At 38.6% G+C, this 24,423-nt stretch overlaps 1 protein-coding gene across 37 annotated transcripts in view; it reads left to right on the forward strand.

Annotated features, from left to right (window-relative positions):
- Window positions 1–18,677, forward strand: part of IFT81 (intraflagellar transport 81) — an 89,896-nt gene extending 71,219 nt beyond the window's left edge. For 21 of the 37 annotated variants that reach the window (XM_065524793.2, XM_074007774.1, XM_005572227.4 and 18 more), the window contains 5 exons: window positions 6,181–6,267; window positions 7,766–7,837; window positions 7,918–8,003; window positions 11,331–11,376; window positions 18,203–18,677. In XM_065524793.2, coding sequence (XP_065380865.1) covers window positions 6,181–6,267; window positions 7,766–7,837; window positions 7,918–8,003; window positions 11,331–11,376; window positions 18,203–18,385 — 474 coding nt within the window. In that variant the 3' untranslated portion in view covers window positions 18,386–18,677. Of the gene's footprint in view, window positions 1–6,180; window positions 6,268–7,765; window positions 7,838–7,917; window positions 8,004–11,330; window positions 11,377–13,982; window positions 14,300–18,202 lie in introns of those variants that run through there. The other 16 variants (XR_012420615.1, XR_012420618.1, XR_012420616.1 and 13 more) reach the window with 6 other exon arrangements.
- Window positions 18,678–24,423: the final 5,746 nt, after the last annotated feature.

A 24,423-nucleotide genomic window follows, 5' to 3' on the forward strand; every position in this document is an offset into this window, starting at 1 on the left:
TTTATTTATTTATTTGTTTTATTTATTTATTTATTTATTTATTTATTTATTGAGACGGAGTTTCGCTCTTGTTGCCCAGGCTGGAGTGCAATGGCACAACCTCGGCTCACTGCAACTTCCGCCTCCCGGGTTCAAGCGATTCTCCTGCCTCAGCCTCCCAAGTACCTGGGATTACAGGCGTGCACCACCACACCTGGCTAATTTTTTTTTTAGTAGAGACGGGGTTTCTCCATGTTGGGCAGGCTGGTCTTGAACTCCTGACCTCAGGTGATCCGCCGGCCTTGGCCTCCCAAAGTACTGGGATTACAGGTATAAGCCACCGCACCCAGCCCTTACTTCTTTATTTGTACATCTCTGAAAGTAGTTGTCATGGTGGTTGTTAGCATTATAATAACAACTTTATATAATCATTTCCTGTTTAGATTTACCTATATATTTAGAAGTTTTCACCATCACTGCTTGCATTTTACTCCTTATTTCTGGATTCAGTTTTCTTTTTCCTGAAATACAATTTCCTTGTTTTGTATGTGTGCGTATGTGTGTGTTTAGTGTTCTCAGTAAAGAATCATTACAATAAGTAAACCATCTTTTTTTTTTCTTCTTAAATAATGGTGTGGTCAGAAAAAAAAATATTTTCATGCTTTCTTTTATTTTATTGAAGGGTCGGCTATCAGTTTATCATTTATTTTAGGTAATATCTTCCCTATAACTGGTTTTCATATTTTTATCTTTTTCTTTGGTGTTGTCCAAATTTCACTACCATGTTTTGAGTGTATATTGAATTTTATTCACTTTTGTGAATTTGTGTTTTGTGTCTTCCATGAATTCTGGAAAAAGTCTACATAATACCTTCAGATATTTTCTCTCCCATTTTTTGTGGTCTATTTTCCAGCTACTTATATTAGAGATATGTTAGAGATATTTATTCTGTTCCCTGTTACTTAATCTCACTTTCATATTTTTGTCTGTGTTGAATTCTAGATAATTTCTTCAGCTCTGTGTTTTAGTTCATTCTTTTATTTCCTCAGTGGCATCTAATATTATGTTTATTCCATCCATTTAATTTTTAATTTCAATGACTGTCTTTTTCATTTTTATTTTTTCTCACTTTTTCTTTTTTTTCTTTTTTAGACAGTCTCACTCTGTAGCTCAGGCTGGAGTGCAGTGTTGTAATCTCAGCTCACTGCAACCTCCGTGTCCCAGGTTCAAGCTATCCTTCTGCCACAGCTTCCTGAGTAGCTGGGACTACAGGCATGCGCACCACGCCTGGCTAATTTTTGTATTTTTTGTAGAGACATGGTTTCACCATGTTGGCCAGGATGGTCTCAAACTCCTGACCTCAAGTGATCTGGCCACCTCGGCCTCCCAAAGTGCTGGGATTATAGGCATGAGCCACTGAACCTGGCCTCACTGTTTGTAGTCTTTTGATTTCAGTTCCTCCTTTATAGTTTTTATTATTTTAAATATACTTATTTAGTTGGCTTATTTCTAGTATCCAAAGTTCCTTTAGGCATAGTCCTGTTATTTATATCTTCTGTTTCTCACTCCTGATGAATTGATTTTTCCCTTACATGTTTTATACTTTGGGACTGTGAGCTTTCATTAATAGAGTTTGTCTCTTGAATCCTGGCATCCAGGATGGAGGGTATGTCCCTCTACAATGGTTTTGCAGTGTTTTAGAAATATCACAAACTTGTGTTTTAGAAATATCACAAACTTGGAGCTAATATTGAGTTAATTTCTCAGCTTGGAAGTTCTTAGACCATGTAGATAGGGTAAATTCAAACTCCAGAGCTGCCTGAGGACAGCTGTGATCACTATCACAGCTGCATAGTGATCAATTTGACCGTAAGACTTGTGACCAAAAAAGGATTTTATCAACTATAGCACCTTCATCTCATTGAAAGGCAAGCAGCTACCTAAGTACATAGGCTCTGCGGCCCCTTTTCCCATTTTGGATGTGACTTTCACCCTTGAGAGCCTTGGGTGTCTGTAGGTCACTTTGATACATAGAAGCCACATCCCCTTTTCCCAGCAATCTTTTATTCTGTACTAGTGACCCCAACCCAGATGCAGTCCCACACAACAAAGGCAGCATACACATTACTCATCTGTGCTAACTATACTGTTTCTAAGGAAACGGTGCAGCGGGAAACCATGCAAGGTCATTCTCAGGATGGTGTTAACCCTTTACTCACAGTTTCGCAGGTTGAAAACAACTTAAGATTTAACTCAGTTCTGACTTCCCACTCTGCACAGACCTAAGGCTTTGCATCTGCTCTGCCTGAACATTAAAATCACTATGTTACCAAGACTGCCATTACCAATTCCTTTCACCAAGGATAGCCATAATATTACCCTTTCTTTTTGGTCCTGTTAATTTCTTTTCTTTCTTTGAGAGTTCAGTTCAGCTCAGGATTTGAAAGGATGTTGCTCTCTTACCAAGCATTTGTAGATGCAGCCATGCATCACTTAATGATGAGGATGCATTCTAAGAAATGCATAATTGAGTGATTTCATCATTGTGCAAACACCATAGAGTGTACTTACACAAACCTAGATGGTATAGCCTACTCACATCTAGGCTATATGGTAGATAGCCTTTTGCTCCTAGGCTACAAACCTGTACAGCATGTGACTCTACTGAATACTGTAGGCAATTATTACACAATGGTAAGTATTTGTGTATCTACACCCATCTAAACGTAGAAAAGGTACAGTAAAATTATAGTATAAAAGATTTAAAATGGTATGCCTTTATAGGGAACTTACCATGAATGGAGCTTGCAGGACTGGAAGTTTCTCTGGTTGAGTCAATGAGTGAGTGGTAAGTCAATGTGAAGGCCTAGGACATTACTGTACACTATGATAGACTTTAGAAACACTGTACACTTAGGCTACTCTAAATTTATGTAAAATTTAAAAAAAAAAAAAAAAAACCTTAGCTTACTGTAGCTTTCTTGGCCAGGGGCAGTGGCTCACACTTGTAATCCCAACACTTTGGGAGGCTGAGGAAGGCGGATGATGAGGTGAAGAGTTCCAAACCAGCCTGGCCAACATAGCGAAACCCCGTCTCTACTAAAAACACAAAAAAATTAGCTGAGTGCGGTGGCACACGCCTGTAATCCCAGGTACTTGGGAGGCTGAGGCAGGATAATTGCTTGAACCTGGGAGGTGGAGGTTGCGGTGAGCTGAGATTGCGCCACTGCGCTCCAGCCTGGGCGACAGAGCGAGACTCTGTCTCGAAAAAAACTTTTAAAAACCTTTCTTACTTTATAAACTTCTAATTTTTTTTAAAAAATTTGACTTTTTTGTAATAACAGCTTAAAACACAACCACATTGTATAGTGGTATGAAAATATTTTGTTTCTTTATATCCTTCTTTTATATGCTTTTTTCTATTTAAAGAAACATTTTGGCCAGGTGCGGTGGCTCACGCCTGTAATCCCAGCACTTTGGGAGGCAAAGGTGGGCAAATCACCTGAAGTCAGGAGTTTGAGACCATCCTGGCCAACATGGTGAAACCTTGTCTCTACTGAAAATACAAAATTATCTTGGCGTGGCGGCACATGTCTGTAGTCCCAGCTACTTGGAAAGCTGAGGCAGGAGAATCGCTTGAACCCAGGAGGCAGAGGTTGCAGTGCGTGGAGATCGTGCCATTGCATTTCAGCCTGGGCAACAAGAGCAAAACTCTGTCTCTAGAAGAAAAAAAGGTTAAAATTTTTTTTTTTTTTTTTTTTTTTTGAGATAGGGTCTTGCTCTTGTCGCCCAGGCTAAGTGCAGTGGCCCTTTGCAGCCTCAACCTCCTGGCCTCAAGCAGCTTTCTCACTTCAGCCTAAGGAATAGCTGGGACCACAGGCACATACCACCAAACCTGGCTAATTTTTATTTATTTATTTATTTATTTATTTATTTATTTATTTATTTATTTTATAGAGGTGGGGTCTTGCTGTGTTGCCTGTGCTTGTCTCAAACTCCTGGGCTCAAGCGATCCACCCGCCTTGGCTTCCCATAGTGCTGGAATTACAAGAGTGTGCCACCATACCCAGCCTTTTTTCACTTTTTAAACTTTTTTGTTAAAAACTAAGACATAAACACACACCTAGGCCTACACAGCGTCAGGATAATCAATATCACTGTCTTCCACCTTGAAACATCTTGTCCCACTGAAAGGTCTTCAAGAGCAATAACACACATGAAGCTGTCATCTTCTATAACAATGCCTTCTTCTGGATGCCTCCTGAAGGACTTGCCTGAGGCTGTTTTACAGTTTACTTTTTATAAGTAAAAGCAGAACACTCTAAAATAACAATAAAAAATATAGCATAGTAAATACATAAACCAGTAACATAGTGGCTTATTATCATCAAGTATTATATACAGTACGTAATTGTATTGCTATACTTCTATACAACTGACAGTAGATTGATTTACACCAGCATCACTACAAACACATGAGTAATTTGTTGCACTATGGCATTATGATGCCTGTGATATCACTAAGGTGATAGTAATTTTTCAGCTCCATTATGATCATATAGGACTGCCATCATATATGTGGTCCATTGTGACTGAAACATCTTCCCATGCATGACAGTATTTTTAGCATTTCTAGGTGTTTGTAGCAGGAGATTTTCAAATTATCCCATTCAAAATACTACATTAGAAGAAATTTTGAAACAACTTAAACAAAACAAAATTTAAAATTCCTCCCTGTCCCTTCACAATAAAGAAACTACTTAACCTGAATTCAAATTGTTATTCCACCTTTTTTTTTTCTTTTTGAGACAGAGTCTCACTCTGTGGCCAGGCTGGAGTGTAGTGGCGCGGTCTCGGCTCACTACAACCTCCGCCTCCTGGGTTCAAGTGATTCTCCTGCCTCAGCCTCCTGAGTAGCTGGAACTACAGGCACGTGCCACCATGCCCAGCTAATTTTTTTTTTGTATTTTTAGTAGAGAGGGGTTTTACCATGTTGGCCAGGATGATCTCTATCTCTTGACCTCATGATCTGCCCGCCTTGGGCCTCCAAAAGTGCTGGGATTACAGGCGTGAGCCACCGCGCCTGGCAGACTCCACCCTTTTTTAGCAGTATAATCTTTGGCAAGGTACTTGACTCCCTGAACTTTCTCCAAGCATTATGTGGTGGTATTAATATCTCTTTTGAGGTGTCATTATGAGATTTAGTTATTGTCATTCAAACACCCTAGAATGTTTTACGAAGTTCTAAATGAGCCCCTGCCTAGGTAGGTCTTTAGCCTCCCCTCACCATTTCCCAGAAATAGACCAGCATAGGCTGGGTGCGGTGGCTCACACTTGTAATCCCAGCACTTTGGGAGGCCAAGGCGAGTGGATCACCTGAGATCAGGAGTTCAAGACCAGCCTGACCAACATAGTAAAACCCCATCTCTACTAAAAATATAAAAATTAGCCAGGCAGAGTGGCACATACCTGTAATCCCAGCTACTTGGGAGTCTGAGGCAGGAGAATTGCTTGAACCCGGGAGGCAGAGGTTGTAGTAAGCCAAGATTGCACCATTGCACTTCAGCCTAGGCAACAGAATGAGACTCCGTCTCAAAAAATAAATAAATAAATAAATAAATAAATAAATAAATAAACCAGCATAGTAAACTACTTGTAAGTTTCTTAATTGTTCTTGTTCTCTGTAGCTTCCAATACTTTATACATAGTGTTCCTGTTTTTAAATACTCTCTTCCCCTTGTTCATCTTCCACCTAACTGTTCTTACTAATCCTTCGTGATTAGCTTAGATATCAATTTCTCCAGGAAGTTGTCCTCACTGATCCCCAAACCTGGGTTAGGTTCCCCGGAGTCCTGTGTGCCTTCTGTAACACCTTGTGTTTTCCTATCATAGCTCTCAGCAGCCTGTTTACTTGTCTGAACGTTACTTGAGAGGAAAAATTTTTGGCTGTTTTATTCACTATTGTCTCCCCAGCGCCTAACAAAGAACCTGGCACACAGCTCAATACATGGTAGCTATTGTTCTTATCAGCACCTTCATCTATCATAATTCTCAAATGTCTGGTTGTTGTATAAATAACTCTTAAGTATGCCAAGAAGCTTAGAGTTAAGTTACAAGACTGACAAGGGCATGCATTGTTTCAGAGCCATGTTTGGGACCTTTGTTTTTCACTTATTCAATCATTTTCCCTTTTTATACTAGGAACTGACCCAGGAGTGTGATGAAAAGAAATCCCAGTATGATAGCTGTGCAGCAGGCCTCGAAAGCAATCGGTCCAAATTAGAACAGGTAAGAAGAGAGTTTTTATTTTAACAATTTAGCAAAAACTACCTGTGTACACATCTATAGTCCCACCTACTCGGGAGGCTGAAGCAGGAGGATCACTTGAGCCCAGGAGTTTGAGGCTACAGTGAGCTATGATCACACCACTGCATTCTAGCCTGGGCCACAGAACAAGACTCTGTCTCTAAAAAAAATGTTTTAAATACTGCCTGTGTGTGCACATTTTCACTACATCAATGTCAAAAGATTCCCAAATCTTTATCATCGTCTCCCAAGCCTGTCTCCAAAGCTCCAGAGATCTTTATTTCTTTAATTTGTACACACTGAATTTCCCATCTGTACCACCCCCAACAAAGTACAAGGCTCATTATCTGCTGCCTGGCCTCCACAGAAACCTTTTACCTATTCTCTTGCTTCTACTCTTGCTCTCCTAAGGTTCATTCTCCATAGGGCAGCCTAAGAAACCTGTTTAAAATTTTTGCCACCCTTCATTGGCTTCCTGTTGCACTTAAAATAAAATCTAACCACCAAACTGTGATCTACAAGGCTCCACCTGCCTTATGAACTTCATGTCCATGTGCTCTACTCCTCATCCATGGAGTTTCAGCCACTCTGACCTTCTTCCTAAACTTCAAACAGGCCAAGCTTGTTTACACTTGTGGGATTTTGCATGTACTCCTCCCTTCTGCATGATATACTCTGCTCCTAACTCTTTGCCCTCCTCTCTCCTTTTCTTCACTAGGTCTCAGCCTCAGTGTCTCCACCTCTCAGAGATCTCTGATTACCTGATGTTATCCACTCTCCTTCCCAATCTCGCCCACCCAGTCCCTCTATCACATTCTACTGATGAATTTCCTTCATAGCACTTATCCCCATCTCAAATATCCTTCATTATGTTTCCTTGTTTATGTTGGTTTCTTCCACTTCAGTGAAAGCAGGGAACCTGCCTGTTCACTTCTGTGTTCTCAGCACTTAGAACAGTGCTGGACACCCAGTAGGTACTTAATAAATGTATGCTTGGGCCAGGTGCAGTGGATCATGCCTGTAATCCCAACACTTCAGGAGTCTAAGGTGGGAGGATCTCTTGAGGCCAGGAGTTTGAGATCAGCCTGGCCAACATGGTGAAACCCCGTCTCTACTAAAAATACAAAAATTAGCCAGGCATGGTGGCATGTGCCTGTAGTCTCAGCTCCTCAGGAGGCTGAGGCACAAGAATGCTTAAACCTGCGAGGAGGAAGTTGCAGTGAGCCAAGACTGCACCACTGCACTCCATCCTGGGTAACAGAGCGAGACTCTGTCTCAAAAAATACAATTGGACTTGCAGGGGTGGTATGAGTATTCTCTAGAAAAAGATTATTTCCTATTGTGATAGAATAAACAAAGTTAAAATTGCAGAAGAGAAAATGACTCTGATGGTAGTCCTTTGTTGTACATCTAAAGTCATCATCACCATGTCTGTCTCATTCTTTCGATAATGTTGCCTATCTAAAATTATATATTATAGGAAGTTAGAAGACTCCGTGAAGAATGTCTTCAAGAAGAAAGTAGATACCATTATACAAATTGTATGATTAAGGTAAGACAAAGTAGATCAAAAACATTTCTGAGTTTTTTCTATATCAAAGTCTTCCCTAAAACTTAAGTCTTTCTGTTTAGAACCTAGAAGTTCAACTTCGTCGTGCTACTGATGAGATGAAGGCATATATCTCTTCTGATCAACAAGAAAAAAGAAAGGCAATTAGGCAAGTAATTTTGTTGTTTTATATTGAGATACTTCATATTTTCACCAATAAAAGTTTTATAAATAAGGTAGAATTATACAAATTTAGCATATTTAAGTAAGTAGACACTAAGATATTAATACTAAATCTTACTAAACATCTAGATATTTCAGCCCTGCTAAGTGGGAATACATATGATTTTATTTCTTGCTTGCTTACTTTTTGATTGTGGTGAAATATATAAAACATAAAATTTGCCACTTTACCCATTTTTAAGTGTACAGTTCATTGGCATTGATTACATTCACAACATTGTACAGCCTTCACCACTGTATATGTAAAAAATTTTTTCATTATCCCAAACAAAAACTCTTGTAACCATTAAGCAATAATTCTTCATTCCCCCTCACCCAGGAATATATATAATTTCATAATTGCTTTGTCATAAGCAGTAAAGTTGGTCTCTTTTTAAAGTCCCACATGGCCTAGACTCTAGTCATCTGCCTGCTAATTGTGCAGTGTAATGACTGCATTTTAGCTGGAAATTGTGTGATTGCAGTGTACCAGTCTTCAAAACAAGAAGGATGTATAAATACTGCTTAGTCCTTATATGGTGCTTTTTTTGCAATCCCAGCTTGTGGCATACTGTAATAAATCAAATCCTGCCTAAAAAAAATACATTTGTGGTTGAATTGCTAGCTGTGATAAAATGCAGTCATTGAACAACATAAGCCTTCTTTGCCCCTCATCACAATTCAAATGTTAAATATTTTGTTGTTACTATTCAGTAAAAATTCAGATAAAATGTAGGACTCACGTTTATTCTAGATTGCATTGAGATTTTGAGTGGCATGTACATTAATGTTATTAAAAGAGACTGGGCGTGGTGGTGAGTGCCCATAATCCCAGCTACTCAGGAGGCTGAGGCATGGAAATCACTTGAACCCGGGAAGCAGGGGCTGCAGTAAGCCGAGATCACGCCACTGCACTCCAACCTGAGCGACAGAGGGAGACTCTGTCTTAAAAAAAAAAAAAAGAAAGAAAGAAAAAAGGAATCTAAGAAATAGAGTGTCTTGCAGAATCTGAATTTTTTTTCAATGTAATGCACTAGAATGCAGACCAGACTGAAAATATTACACAAATAGAGCAGTGTTTTTTCTAATACTCTAACATACTAAACTAAAAATGTACTTATTCATATTATTTCATTGAATGTAAACTTCGTTCATATAAACCTATATGGCCAATGATAAGAAATGAGAAAAGTTAAATTTGTTCTTAAAAAATAAAAATTTTTATAAATTAAGTTCTATTTCTTCCAAAGTTATCGATATAAATAGTAAAGAAGGAAATAAGTGCTCTTGAACTATTGATTTTCTGATCTGTCTTCTAGCCAGAGATAGATAGATATAGATAGATAGATAGATAGATAGATAGATAGATAGATAGATAGATAGATATAGATATAGATATAGTTTTTTTTTTGTTTGTTTGTTTGAGACAGAGTCTTGCTCTGTCGCTCAGGCTGGAGTGCAGTGGCGCAGTCTCGGCTCACTGCAACCTCCGCCTCCCAGGTTCAAGTGTATTCTCCTGCCTCAGCCTCCCGAGTAGCTGGGATTACAGGCACATGCCACCACGTCTGGCTAATTTTTGTCATTTGTGTTTTTTTAGTTTATATTTTTGTATTTTTGTAGAGATGGGGTTTCACCATGTTAGCCAGGTTGGTCTCAAACTCCTGACCTCAAGTGAACCACCCTCCTCGGCCTCCCAGAGTGCTGGGATTACAGGCATGAGCCACCGTGCCCCACCGAAAATGAGGATTCATCAGGACTAATTGCAAAATTTTCCTTTACTTAGAGTGCTATATTTTCTTTTTTTGTGGCTTATGATTTCTTGGAGTCCCAATTTTATATTGTTTACTTTTTCTTAAATACTGCAGTGTAGCTTTACACAGAAAAACAGTCTCTTCTTTGTTGTGTGTTCCTTTACCCTCATCCTTCAGTCTTTATCCTTAACATGTCACCTGCTTTAAATCTCACATTTTGTCTTCAATAGTATTGAAATATAATTTTGTTTATAAGTAAAATACAATGTTATTATGTTTTTAATTTTTACGTTAAAAGTATTATTTTTTTAGCTTACAAAAGAAATACTTGTAAGAACAAAAGTAACCATTATGAAGTAGTGTGCACAGAAGTTGAATGCTGTCCATATTGCCATGCCTCAGAAATGTCTACTATTAATACTTTGGTGTACATTATGCCATATTCTTTTCCCATGCATTTGCTGATACATCTGTATATATGTGTGTTAGTTAATACATGGGAAATGTTATGTGCATGTGTGTATACACAAACGTATACATATATATGTATATAAAAATAAGATTAAACTGCACCTGAGTGTGGTGGCTCACACCTGTAATCCCAGCATTTGGGAGGCTGAGATGAGCGAATTGCTTGAGCCCAGGAGTTCAAGATCTGCCTGGGCAACATGGCAAAACCCTGTGTCTGCCAAAAAACTACAAAAAAAATTAGCCCAATATGGTGACACATGTCTGTAATCCCAGTACCTGGGAGGCTAAAGTGGGAGATTCGCTTGGGCCAGGGAGGTGGAGGCTACAATGAGGTGTGATCATGCCACTGCACTCCAATCTGGGCAACAGAGTGAGACCTTGTCTCAAAGGAAAAAAAAAAAGATTAAACTACATATACTGTTTTTCTCTTGATCTAGAATATTTTCCGCTTCAGTATTTATAGATTTACCTCATTCTTTTGTATAACTCCTTATTATTTGTTTGAATAGATGTGCCATAATTTGCTTAAACATTTTCCCATCTACAGACATTTAGTTTGTTTGCATATTTTCATTATTATGAGCAATGGTGAAGTAAATAGTCTGCTTCTATGTTTATTTAAGTTATGGGATATTTTTGTAGGATGACTTCCTAGAAGTAGAATTGTAAGATTAGGTGCTACTTAATGTTTATTTGAAATGTATATCCTTTCTCCTTTCTACAAGCCTCTTTAAAAACAATGTGTAATTTAAGCAAATGGGTTGCCATTGTTTTGAGGGTAGATTAACCAGAAATAGTATTTAACATTTTAATTCTCTTAATTTCCTATGGAATGTTTTGTTATCTTTTTTTTTCCTTAAATTGCTGTTTACTTGAAGAACTAACTAAAGATGGGGAAAGACAAAGAATTTGATAATGGGTTTCATTCTGACTCCAGTACCCTAAACTATATTGCCTAATGTATTTTAGATAGATATGTTAATTTATAATTCACTTGTATGATCAAATCATTTGAAGTAAATTGAAAGTAAATCATTATGTTGACTCCCTAGGGAACAGTATACCAAAAATATTGCTGAACAAGAAAACCTTGGAAAGGTAAGAATTATTATTTATTTTTTTACATGTGTCTAACTGATTCAGGCTTTCAGTACTGTACATGATTTATGACTGTCATTCTTTCCAAAAGGTTCTAGTACAGTTTTTGAGAGGAAATTGTTCATTCTTTTTAAAGATGGAAGACTTCCTTAAGAATTTAGTTTTATAGAAATAAAGGCACAATGGATTTTTTAAAGAAAAAATTATCTATTTTTAAATCACAAAGAGTTCATAATAATGTTCTGCATTACAGTTTTCAGATTATCATCAGGCTGGGCACGATGGCTCATGCCTGTAATCCCAGCACTTTGGAAGGCCAAGGCCGGTGGATCAGTTGAGGTCAGGAGCTCAAGGCCAACCTGGCCAACATGGTGAAACCCCGTCTCTATGAAAAATACAAAAATTAGCCAGGCATGGTGGCAGGCACCTGTAATCCCAGCTACTTTGGAGCCTGAGGCAGGAGAATTGCTTGAACCCGGGAGGCAAAGGTTGCAGTGAGCTGAGACTGGGCCATTGCACTCTAACCTGGGTAACAGAGCGAGACTCCATCTCAAAGAAAAAAAAAATTATTCTCAGATACCTTTTTATGCGATAGGTACAAATTTATTCATTTACTTTATTTAATAAACATAAAGTTCTTACTATGATCTAGGCCCTGGTCTAAGCCCTTTACAAACATTAATTTATTTAATACAAACAACTGAAAAACCTTGCTTGAGATACTCATCTCCCTCCTGCCAGAGTTACCTGATGGTGACTGAAATAGGACTGTATGATTATTGTTCTTAGTTCTCTGAGCCACTCCTAGAAGTGGTAGAGAGTAAGTTATGGCCTTGACCATCAGGACTTAAATGACCAACTGATTAGTTATTCTAGCTGACTTCATAAAGCAACCAATTTAACAAAGACACCAGCTTTGCATTCTTAGGAGAAAAAAAGAAAAAAACATATACTTACTAATAATTCAGAGGAAAGATGACCAGTCATCAAGTGACTTGGCTTCACTCTTAGACTTGTGATTCTAAACAAGCCCTCTAATCACTTTAGAGTTCATTTCCTCATATTTAAACTGAAATAGGTAGATGAGCAGTTAGCAGAGATCACACCATTGCACTCCAGTCTGGGAAACAAGAGCAAAACTCCATCTCAAAGGGAAAAAAAAAAAAAAAAAGATAGCCTTTGTTATTGAAATTTTCAAAACTGTATTTTAATCAATCCATATATATCCATCATCCAACTCTAATTATTAAATTCGTGGCCAGCCTTGTTTTATCTATAGTCTCATCCAGTACCTGCCCCCAATTTTTTTCTAAATTATTTTTAAGCACATCTCAAATTCTTATTATTTTATCTCATCACATTTCAGTATGTATCATAAACACTCTTTTTGAACATAACCACAATACCATTATCCTACCAAAAAGAATTTAACAATAATTACATAACATCCAATACCCAATGTTCAAACTTCACCATGATTTATTTGTTTAAATCGGGATCCTAACAGTCCATACATTGTTATTAGCTTATATCTCTCTTAAGTCTCTCTCTCTCTAGGTTACTCCCCCATCATTTTTTCCTTACAATTTTTTGTTGAAAAGAAAAAAAAAAACTGATAATTTGTCCTAGTGGGTTTTCAACATTTTGAACTTTGCTGTTGGTAACCCTTTGGTGTCAATTAGCATGTTCTTCTGTTCCCAGTATATCCTGTGAATTGGTAGTTAGATCTAGAAGCTTGATTAAATATGTTTTGATATTTGGCAAGAATACTTCATAGATGGTGGTATGTACTTCTATCAGGAGGCTTTCTTCTTATGATGTAGACAGCCATTGATAATCATTTCCTGGATCCATAATTCATTAGAAAGTTGCACAGTGGTAACATTCTGATTATGTCATTCCTTCTTCATTTATTGGCTGGAATAATTCTGTAATGAGCAACTTCTCCTTATCTTCTATGTACTTACCCTGAGTTACATTCATATAAGAAAGATAGAATAACTGCTTGATTCACTGTTTACTGGTTTTCAAAATGATGAGTTGGTTCTTTATCATCCTTCAAAAGTAATCTTATGACTTTTAGATTGAGCACATTTGATATGTTTCAATCTATTGTGATTATTAGTCCCATTAGTACTCAAATTTGGCCAGTGGAAGCCTCTGAAATCAGCTTTTGAATCCTTTTGAAAAAACCCTAGTAGACTTTGATGACTTCTCTGTTTTCTGGTGTGACAAAATGTTCTAATTTCATACTGTACATTTTCTTTCTCAAACCTGAAATTAGCCATTTCTCTAAAAAGTGTTCACCTGTGATTTGTTAATAAATGACCATTATATCAATGAAAATAAATAAAAAATAAAAGGAAGCCTTCTCAAAGCTGATTCCTCCATTTACTGGGAGAATAGTGAATTCCGTGTACATTATTTCACTTATGGGATGACACACCATACTTAAAAGGAAAAAAAGAAATAATTTTCATATTTGAAAGCATGTATGTGAATCAAGTTATAAACATTCATTTGTATAATATTTTAACTAGAGATTTTTGGATTTGTAGGATTTGATATGATTGTCAAAATTGACTTTTTTTTTTTTTTTTTTTGAGATAGAGTCTCACTCAGTCACCCAGGCTGGAGTCCAGTGGCCTGATCTCCGCTCACTGCAACCTCCACCCACCAGGTTCAAGTGATTCTCATGCTTCAGTCTCCCGAGTAGATGGGATTATAGGAGTGTGCCACCACACCCGGCTAATTTTTGTATTTTTGGTAGAGATGGGGTTTCTACCTGGTTAGCCAGGCTGATCTCGAACTCCTGACCTCATGTGATCCACCCACCTCAGCCTCCCAAAGTGCTGGGATTACAGGTGTGAGCCACTGCGCCTGGCCCAAAATGGACTTCATCCAAAGATTTCATGTAAAGTAATGTACTTTTTTCATATGAAAACATTCGTCTTTTTTTTTTTCTGTTGCAAAGTATCTGGATGGATGCTGTACATACATAAATATTTTTCAAACCTGAAATCCTTTCAAAGACCCAACCTTAATTGCCAAATCTGATTAAAGATTATTTTTCCCCCATCCAGTGTAGTGTTTTCTTGCAGGATCATTGGGAAAAGTGGCAATATAACATCAAGTATATTTAAGCAAGTGAACCAATGACTGGCTCATTCCCCAGATGTCAGGCTGTATCATTTAAGAAACAAAGCTTCTTAATCCTCAAAGTTTTAGAGTAGATCTAAATTTTCAAGGCAGACAGAACAAACCTAGCCTTTCAAAGTGATGATAGTCTAAGCCCTCTAAGCCAATATGAACTGGGCATCCATAGACCTCCTCAGGCCAACTGAGTTTCCCCCCTTCTATACCACCACCTCCTCCTTTAAAGAACAATGAAATATGTGATTAGTGATTTTTGTACATTGCAACTGTAAACAAATGTAAATAATAAGATTTAAAATATATACATACTAACGTCAGTTGTATTCATAAAGTTAAAGGTTTCAAACACACATGGTTATGAAGCAAATTAAATGTAATATTTCTGACACAGACAGTGCCCACATCCTGTCTTTGGTTCTTTAAATAACTTTTATAGGTTGTTAGAATTTTTTGACAAGGAAATTATTCCAATAATATAAGAAAAGTTACAGGTTAAGTAGTGCCTTAATTTAAAATCATGTGCAGAAGTCTTAAAATTCTTGGTCTGCCTTAACGGCCTTTCTAAATACTTTTTAGTTTATGAAGATAAAATATTTGTTGTAAGATACATTATTTACAACATAAACTTAAATAGATGTATTAATATGCCAGGTATTGCATCAAAAAATGTACTGGTCATATTTCTATTTTTAAAATTATGTGCTCTATTCCTGTTTGCTGTTAACTTTGCTTTCATTATGCATAGCTGGGTGGGCAGTATTTTAATGGGTGGTTTGAATCTGGTTTTCAGCTTAGTTAATCCTCTTATTTGCGCAAGTACCAACGACCAGCATTCTCATTTGTGTCTCAGATCACCTAGAATATTGACCCTATGTTAAAAGAGGAAAGAATGAGGATGTTCCTGTGCACTCTGCCTCTGTGTCTCTGCTTGGTTTTCTGTCTGTCTTGGTAATTTTCTCACACTCAGTGTCAGTACAGGTATTTGTGACACACTGCGTTTCCCTCTATGTGCACTATCACCTTTTCTACCAAAATGTCAACTGTGGTTGTCTCCAGAGCATGGGATTATGAATGAATTCCTTTCTTTTCTTTTTCTTCTTCTTCTTTTTTTTTTTTTTTGAGACAGAGTCTCACTCTGTCACCTAGGCTGGAGTACAATGGCACTCCAGCTCACTGCAGCCTTGAGTTCCCAGGCTCAAGTGATCCTCTTGCCTCAACCTTCTGAGTAGCTGGGACCACAGGCATGTGCCACCATACACAACTAATTAAAAAAAATTTTTTTTGTAGAGATGGGGGAGTCTCACTTCATTGCCCGGGCTGAATTCTCTCTCTCTTTTTTCCTACCTTGTCACCTATTGTCTCTGACTTTGGGTCTACTCTTGCTTTCAGTCACCCTTTCTCAATTTGCCATAATATGGAACCAAAGTATATTTTTGTAATATATTGGAGATTCTTTTATTCCTGTTTAAAATTTTAGAGTCAATGAGTAAAATAGTTTTGGCAAGTGGACCGTCTAATATGTTAGTAACAAAAACAATTCTGAGAAGGATTTTGGCTTATTTAATAGTATACTATTTTTATAATCACTGAGCTTGCTCCCTGAAGTATATGTGCATACAATTTTATTTATTTGGACATAAATAGAGTATACACTGTTTCAGGATAGGATAGAATACAGCATTTAATAACAAGAATATATATAATACATGATAATTTATCAAGTATTTCAGTATCTATTATGTCACTTGAAAACATAATCTTATCAAGTAAATACTTTTATTTTCCCCTATTGTTAGCCTTGATTTGGTTTTTTTGTTGTGTTTTTAAGAGACAGGGTCTTGCTCTGTTGCCCAAGCTGGAATGCAGTAGTGACAGCATAGCTCACTGCAGCCTCAAATTCCTGGCTCAAGTGATCCTTCCACCTCAGCCTCCCAACTAGCTAGGACTACAGGCACGTGCCACCACCATTCCCAGCTAATTTTTTAGTTTTTATTTTTGTAGAGACAGGGTATCATGTTATGCAGGCAGGCCTTGAACTCCCCAGCTCAAGCGATCCTCCTGCCTCGGCCTCTCAAAGTGCTGGGATTACAGGCAGTGAGCCACTGCGCCCAGCCCCCGGTCTCCTATTATTCACCTTATTTTATTTTATTTTCTAGCAACAGAATCTCACTCTGTTGCCCAGGCTGGAGTGCAGTGGCACGATCTTGGCTCACTCTGCCTTCCAGGTTTAAGCAATTCTCCTGCCTCAGTCTTCTGAGTAGCTGGAATTACAGGCACATGCCACCATGTCCAGCTAATTTTTGTATTTTTGTATTTTTAGTAGAGACAGGATTTCACCCTGTTGGCCAGTCTGGTCTCGAACTCCTGACTTCAAGTGATCTGCCCACCTGTATAGCATGAGTCCTGTTTTCCACTTGAAACTCTAAGCATACCTGACACATAACAGGTGCTCCATAATTATATCTTGAATAAATAAGAATTAGGTTTTAGTATATAGAATATACTGAGCCTGTTGGTTTCTTGAGAAATTTTTATGTATATGGAAATTCTAAAACAAAAGGTGGACATTTCTCAGGCTTAGGCTAATAAATGAATTATTTTAAAGCTATCTGAGCTATAACTATACGTTATTCTTGAGTAATATGTCATGTACATCCTCCTAGCTGGTTTTCATTGGAGAACTACAAAGGCAAGCAGTTTGACTGAGAGTCTCATAGTGGCGCGATCACAGCTCACTGCAACCTCCACCTCCTAGATTCAAGCCATACTCCTGCCTCAGCCTTCTGAGTAGCTGGAATTACAGGCACACGCCACCATGCCCTGCTAATTTTTGTATTTTTAGTAGAGATAGGGTTTCACCATGTTCATCAGGCTGGTCTCGAACTCCTAACCTCAAGTGATCTATCCACCTTAGCCTCCCAAAGTGCTGGGATTACAGTTGTGAGCCACCACGCCTGGTCTATTAACCTTTATTGATAATTGAGAAAACTGAAGTCCCAAGAAATTAAGTGCCTTTCTTACTGCTAGAGGAGACAAAACCAAATTAAAACTGAAGTCTTCTGACTTCCAAACTCTACATTCTTCTTTTCACACCATGATACTGTTCCACTTTCCTAAGTATCTTTTTCTCTCACTTCCTTCTATAGTTTTGTGTGGTTTTTTTGTTTGTTTTTGTTTTCTGTACTTTTTTTTTTTTTTTTTTTGAGACGGAGTCTTGCTCTGTTGCCAAGCTGGAGTGCAGTGGCATGATCTCTGCTCACTGCAAACTCCGCCTCCCAGGTTCAAGCAATTCTCCTGCCTCAGCCTCCCGAGTATCTGGGACTACAGGCGGACACCCCCACACGTGGCTAATTTTTGTTTTTTTGTGTTTTTTTGGAGAAATAGAAAGGCAAACAGGTTGACTTAGTGTCGAGGTTAGTAGAGATCTCGATCTCCTGACCTCGTGATCTGCCCGCCTCAGCCTCCCAAAGTGCTAGGATTACAGACATGAGCCACCACGTCTGGCCTTAGCTAACTTTTATAATCTTAGTTTTGATACATTATAGGAGTATGTGGTTTAGCTAACTATTATTTATCTAGTGTAGAAAACATACCATATTCCTCTGACTATAGCAGTAGAAATATGCCCCTGTAACTGAGATTTAATTATTCCTGTTTTTTTTTGTGATAGAAACTTCGGGAAAAACAAAAAGTTGTACGAGAAAGTCATGGTCCAAATATGAAACAAGCAAAAATGTGGCGTGATTTGCAACAATTAATGGAATGTAAGAAACAGTGCTTTCTGAAACAACAAAGCCAAACTTCCATTGGTCAGGTAATTCAGGAGGGAGGAGAGGACCGGCTAATACTGTAAATTGTGTTATCATTTGGAGTTTTACTTGATACCACTAGCTATAAGCCTAATCTCATAATGTATTTCTTTTTTGAAACTGATTTGTATAGTGTTTTGTTTTCAGATTAGCCATTCTTTATTAAGTTTTCATAGAAAATAATGTTAAGGTAGATTTAGTTTTAATGTTTTTTCACATGAAAAAGAGGCTTTTATTATTTTCCGTAGTTTAGACATCACTGGCATCTTCTGAGTTTTATGAGACAGGAAACTTAAGTTTACTATCTGTAAATGTAAACATATGTCCATTAAGAAACATGTAGTTTTTTTTTAGGATGTAATAACCCAATGGCTTACTGTTTTTCTTAATCTTTTTTTAAAAAACTTTAGAAGAATCTTTTAGGAATTAGTATCTCTTGTTTTGAAGAAACGTTTATCTGAAGTTCAGCAGTTCGTACAGTTTCACTTCAGTTTATTTTCTTCTGTAAAATGCAAGAAAATTTAATATTTTGACTAACATGTTCTGTTTGTATAATTTAAAGGCAAATAAACTTGGTACATATTTTATGTCTATTTAAAAAATGTAAAGTTGTGTCAAAATTTATTCTTTTTAAAGTAAGTATTAACATCTAATATTAAATTGGAGGATTATTACTTTTCCTTTTTTTTTTTTTTTTTGAAACTGAGTCTTGCTCTGTTGCCCAGGCTGGAGTACAGTGTCGTGATCTTGGCTCACTATAAGCTCCGCCTCCCAGGTTCACGCCATTCTCCTGCCTTAGCCTCCTGAGTAGCTGGGACTACAGGCGCCTGCCACCACGCCCAGCTAACTTTTTGTATTTTTAGTAGAGACAGAGTTTCACCATGTTAGCCAGGATGGTCTCGATCTCCTGACCTCTTGATCCACCTGCCTCAGCCTCCCAAAGTGCTGGGATTACAGGCGTGAGCCTCTGCACTCAGCCAGATTATTACTTATTTTCACCAAAAATCTATTACAGATTTTTTTTTCTTTTCTTTGAGATGGAGTCTCACTCTGTTGCCCAGGTTGGAGTTCAGTGGTGTGATCTCAGCTCACTGCAACCTCCGCTTCCAGGATTCAAGCAATCCTCCTGCCTCCACCTCCCAAGCAGCTGAGATTACAGGCGCCTGCCACCACACCTGGCCAATTTTTGTATTTTTAGTAGAAACAGGGTTTCATCAGGCACAGTGGCTCATGCCTGTAATCCCAACACTTAGGGAGGCCGAGGCGGGTGGATCACGAGGTCAGGAGATCGAGACTATCCTGGCTAACATGGTGAAACCCCATCTCTACTGAAAATACAAAAAATTAGCCGGGAGTGGTGGTGGACACCTGTAGTCCCAGCTACACAGGAGGCTGAGGCAGGAGAATGGTGTGAACCCAGGAGGCAGAGCTTGCAGTGAGCTGAGATTGCGCCACTGCACTCCAGCCTGGGTGACAGAGCGAGACTCCATCTCAAAAAAAAAAAAAAAAAAAGAAAGGAAAAGAAACAGGGTTTCGCCAGGTTGACCAGCAGGCTGGTCTTGAACTCCCAACCAACCTCAGGTGATCTGCCCACCTCAGCCTCCCAAAATGTTGGGATTACAAGCGTGAGCCACCCATGCCTGGTCTATTACAGATTTAATAATATAATAACCAGGGTGGGCACGGTGGCTCATGCCTGTAATTCCAGTACTTTGGGAGGCTGAGGCAAGCAGATCATTTGAGGTCAGGGGTTCGAGACCAGCCTGGGCAACATGAAAAAACCCCATCTCTACAAAAAAGACAAAAATTAGCCGGGTGTAGTGGCATACCTGTGGTCCCAGCTACTTGGGAGGCTGAGGCTAGAGGATCACTTGAACCTGGGATGTGGAGTTTGCAGTGAGCCGAGATCATGCCACTGTACTCCAGCCTGGGCAATAGAGAGCAAGACCCTGTCTAAAAAAAAAAAATCATAATAATAATAATCTGATAGTTATGGGAACTGTTATTTTATTTTATTTTATTTTTTCTTTGAGATAGTCTCTTGCTCTGTTGCCCAGGGTGGAGTACAGTGGCACAATCTCAGCTCACTGCAACCTCTGCCTCCCAGATTCAAGCAATTCTCTTGCCTCAGCCTCGCGAGTAGCTGGGATTACAGGCATGCACCACCACACCTGGCTAGTTTTTTGTACTTTTAGTAGAGACGGGGTTTCACCGTGTTGGCCAGACTGGTCTCGAACCCCTAAGCTCAAGTGATCCACCCGCCTTGGCCTCCTAAAGTGCTGGGATTACAGTTACAGGCATGAGCCACCACACCCAGCCTGATATTTTAAATATAAAAAAATTGTCATAGAATATAGATATCACATATTAAATGTAGCACAAGACTCAAAGTGAAATTCAAGAGTTCAAAGTGCTTCCAATCTCTGCTTCATTTGGACAAGGTACTTGAAGATTTCTTAGGTTTCCCTTAGAAAGATACCAAATTCATGTGCCATGCTTTACTTAATTTCAATTTTAGTAGTTTTTCAAAATATCTTGGCTTTAGATTTGAAAACTCAAATTTCAAATTGTTAGCATGTCCATCTTAGGCTAGTTCTTTTCAGTTGTCTTTAAATTTTTTTTTTTTTTTAGAGACAGGATCTTGCTCTGTTGCCCCAGCTGGAAGGCAGTGGTATGCAGTGGTATGATCATAGCTCTATGCAGCCTCAAACTTCTGGGGTCAAGTGATCTTCCTGCTTCAGCCTCCTGAGTAGCTGGGACTATAGGCACATGCCACCATGCCTGGCTAATTTTTTTTTTTTTTTTTTTTAAGAGATGCTATGTAAGCTGTTTTTGTGTCAGTATATAGAAATACCTGCGGCTGGCTAATTTATAAAGAAAAGCAGTTTAATTGGCTCATGGTTCTGCAGGCTGTACAGGAAGCATGGTGATGGCATCTCCTCTTGGCCAGGGCCTCAGGAAGCTTCTAGCCATGGCAAAAGCTTCCTGGTGAAAGGGGAGCCAGCACATCATATGGAAAGAGCAGGAGCAAGAGGTCAGGGGCAGGTGTCACTCAACTTTTAAAGAACCAGATCTTGTGTAAATTCAGAGCTAGAAATCACTAATCACCATGGGGATGGCACTAAGTTATTCACAAGGATCCACCTCCATGATCTAGGCACCTCCCACCAGGCCTCACCTCCAACACTGGAGATTACATTTCAACATGAGATTTGGAGGGGACAAACATCTAAACCATATTAGATGGGGTCTCCTTTTGTTGTCCAGGCTAGACTTGAACTTGTGGCTTCAAGTGATCCTCCCACCTTGGCCTCCCAAAGTGCTAGGATTATAGGCATAAGCTACCATGCCTGGCCCAAAACCTTTTTTTTTTTTTTTTTTTGAGATGGAGTTTTACCTTTGTTGCCCAAGCTGGAATGCAGTGGCGCATCTCGACTCACTGCAACCTCCACCTCCCAGGTTCAAACCATTCTCCTGCCTCAGCCTCCCAAGTAGCTGGGATTACAGGCATGCATCACCACCAAAAACATTTTTTAAAGAATAAAATTGTTGGCCGGGCGCGGTGGCTCACGCCTGTAATCCCAGCACTTTGGGAGGCCGAGGAGGGCGGATCACGAGGTCAGGAGATCGAGACCATCCTGGCGAACATGGTGAAACCCCGTCTCTACTAAAAATACAAAAAATTAGCCGGGCGTGGTGGTGGGCGCCTGTAGTCCCAGCTACTGGGAGGCTGAGGCAGGAGAATGGTGTGAACCCGGGAGGCGGAGCTTGCAGTGAGCCGAGATCGCGCCACCGCACTCCAGCCTGGGCGACAAAGTGAGACTCCATCTCAAAAAAAAAAAAAAAAAAAAAAAGAATAAAATTGTTTCTACCCTGTAAAAAATATGGATCTCTTTGTTGCCATGTGTGTCCTACTTTTAATTTTTGTTTGAAAGGTTTTTTATTGGTAATCAAAGAGCCTCACTAGCTAGAGATAATTGGTAATGCTAGGAGCTGTAGCAAGAAGAGATGGGGTCCATCAGAATAAGGAAGAACTGGACTTACCAGGAAAGTATGGAGAGAAATATCTTTTAAATTTTTATAAGGAAAACAGAAGCATTTCAGTGTTCATAAGTGATTTGGATTGGTCCTCTGCTTGTTTTATCCTCTTATTTGTGCAAGTATCAGCTGCCATCATTGTCATTTGTGCCTTTAGATCAACTAGCAGACCAGCAGTCCCCCAAAAGAGGAAAGCTGTGTCTTAGTGTGTAGAAACAAATCCTTAATTCAATCATCATTTTTTGGATAGCGACATAGATATATTTGTGTGGTGTTGGCTACTGGCATGTTATTTTTAAGCCAATAGTAAGTGATGCTACTTTAAACAGAATATGAATTCCTTTGCAAGTATTTGAAAAAGACTAGATGCTCTTTATAGAAACAGCATTTTATTCCTCCAGAGGAAAGTCAGTTCATAAAATTATTAAGCCTAGTGATTAATTATTATTTAGCCCTTCACTGTCTTTGGTATTCCTCTTGATTTTCTTCACTGTCTTTGGTACTCTTCTTGATTTTTAAAATGGTTAATGACAGATACTCCACAGAATCCTTAGAATTCTACTGATTTGATTATTACTTGCCGCCTTTATTCCATACAGAAAGAATGTGTGGATTAAACGCAAAGGCAGCTCCAAATTACTTTACTCACTGAAGCAGAACATCATTGTTACTTCAAGAAAAGCAAATTGAAAAAAAACCTCTAAAAGTACAAAGTTATTTATAGATTGTATGTAACATTGGACATTTAGTAATGCAGCTTAATGGGTTTAGTGCAGTGCCTTTCCACTCATTTCAAGATTTGATTGGAACATTAAAAAGCTTTAACTAACCCTGACAGTCTTTGACAGCTGGCACTTACTGAAGAGCTTATTACATTTTTCCTTCAGGATTGATACTCTGGCTAGCTAATTGATCAGCGTACTTAATCATTTCAGAAACTAATTTGTCTTTCATGTGATGGCCCAAATAAAGGAGAAGAATGCAGCCTGTGAAATCTGCCTCTGTGTTCACAGATTTCCTTCTTCTAGTTGCCAGCTGTTGCATGGGACTGACTGTATAATTGTAAATTTCAAAAGGCCACTGCTTATCTTGCTTTCTGTATTAGTTCAGGAAACAATCCAACTTTAAATGGTGTCCTTTAAGAAGAATCTTATAATATGATAATGTGCTCTCTGTTATACATCTATTAACAACTGAATTCCAAAGCCATGTATTTTCTAGGTCTGGGGAATGTACCAGAAGGGTCTTAGAACACTGTTCAAATCCATATGAAAATCAAACCAGAAATTGCAGAACACCTACCTTTTTCTTTAGATTAATACTTGCCCTTATTTTGCTCTAATTCAGGAGATAATAATAAAAGAAATTTCATTTAAACTATCAGATAAATGTAAATATGTTATTTTGCCTAATTAACATTTATAAATTTTTAAGGTCTATGCACTTTCCAAGTCTGTTTCTTTTTTTTTTTTTTTTTTTTTTGAGACGGAGTTTTGCTCTTTTTGCCCAGGCTGGAGGGCAATGGCAGGATCTTGGCTCACTGCAACCTCCACCTCCTGGGTTCAAGCGATTCTCCTACCTCAGCCTCCCAAGTAGCTGGGATTACAGGCATGCACCACGATGGCCAGCTAACTTTTTGTATTTTTAATAGAGATGGGGTTTCACCATATTGGTCAGGCTGGTCTTGAACTCCGGACCTCAAGTGATTCACCTGCCTCGGCCTCCCAAAGTGCTGGGATTACAGGCATGAGCCACCGCGCCCGGCCCCAAGTATGTTTCTTAACTTTTTAAGGTAACACAATACAGAGCACTTTTTAGTAATTTGAGTAAAATAAAAGGCTAAATATATTGCTGAAACTAAAAATATACAAATTTGCAGAATTTTTCTGAATTGAATACGAAAATATGATAAATCAGTAACTTGCCAAAGCTGTCTTTACAAAGACAAAGTCAAAGTTTGTATTGAAAAATGACTTTGTGGCTGGGCGCAGTGGCTCACACTTGTAATCCCAGCACTTTGGAAGGCCAAGGTGGGCAGATCATC

Source organism: Macaca fascicularis, chromosome 11 (genome assembly GCF_037993035.2).
Source record: "Macaca fascicularis isolate 582-1 chromosome 11, T2T-MFA8v1.1".
Taxonomy (NCBI): domain Eukaryota; kingdom Metazoa; phylum Chordata; class Mammalia; order Primates; family Cercopithecidae; genus Macaca; species Macaca fascicularis.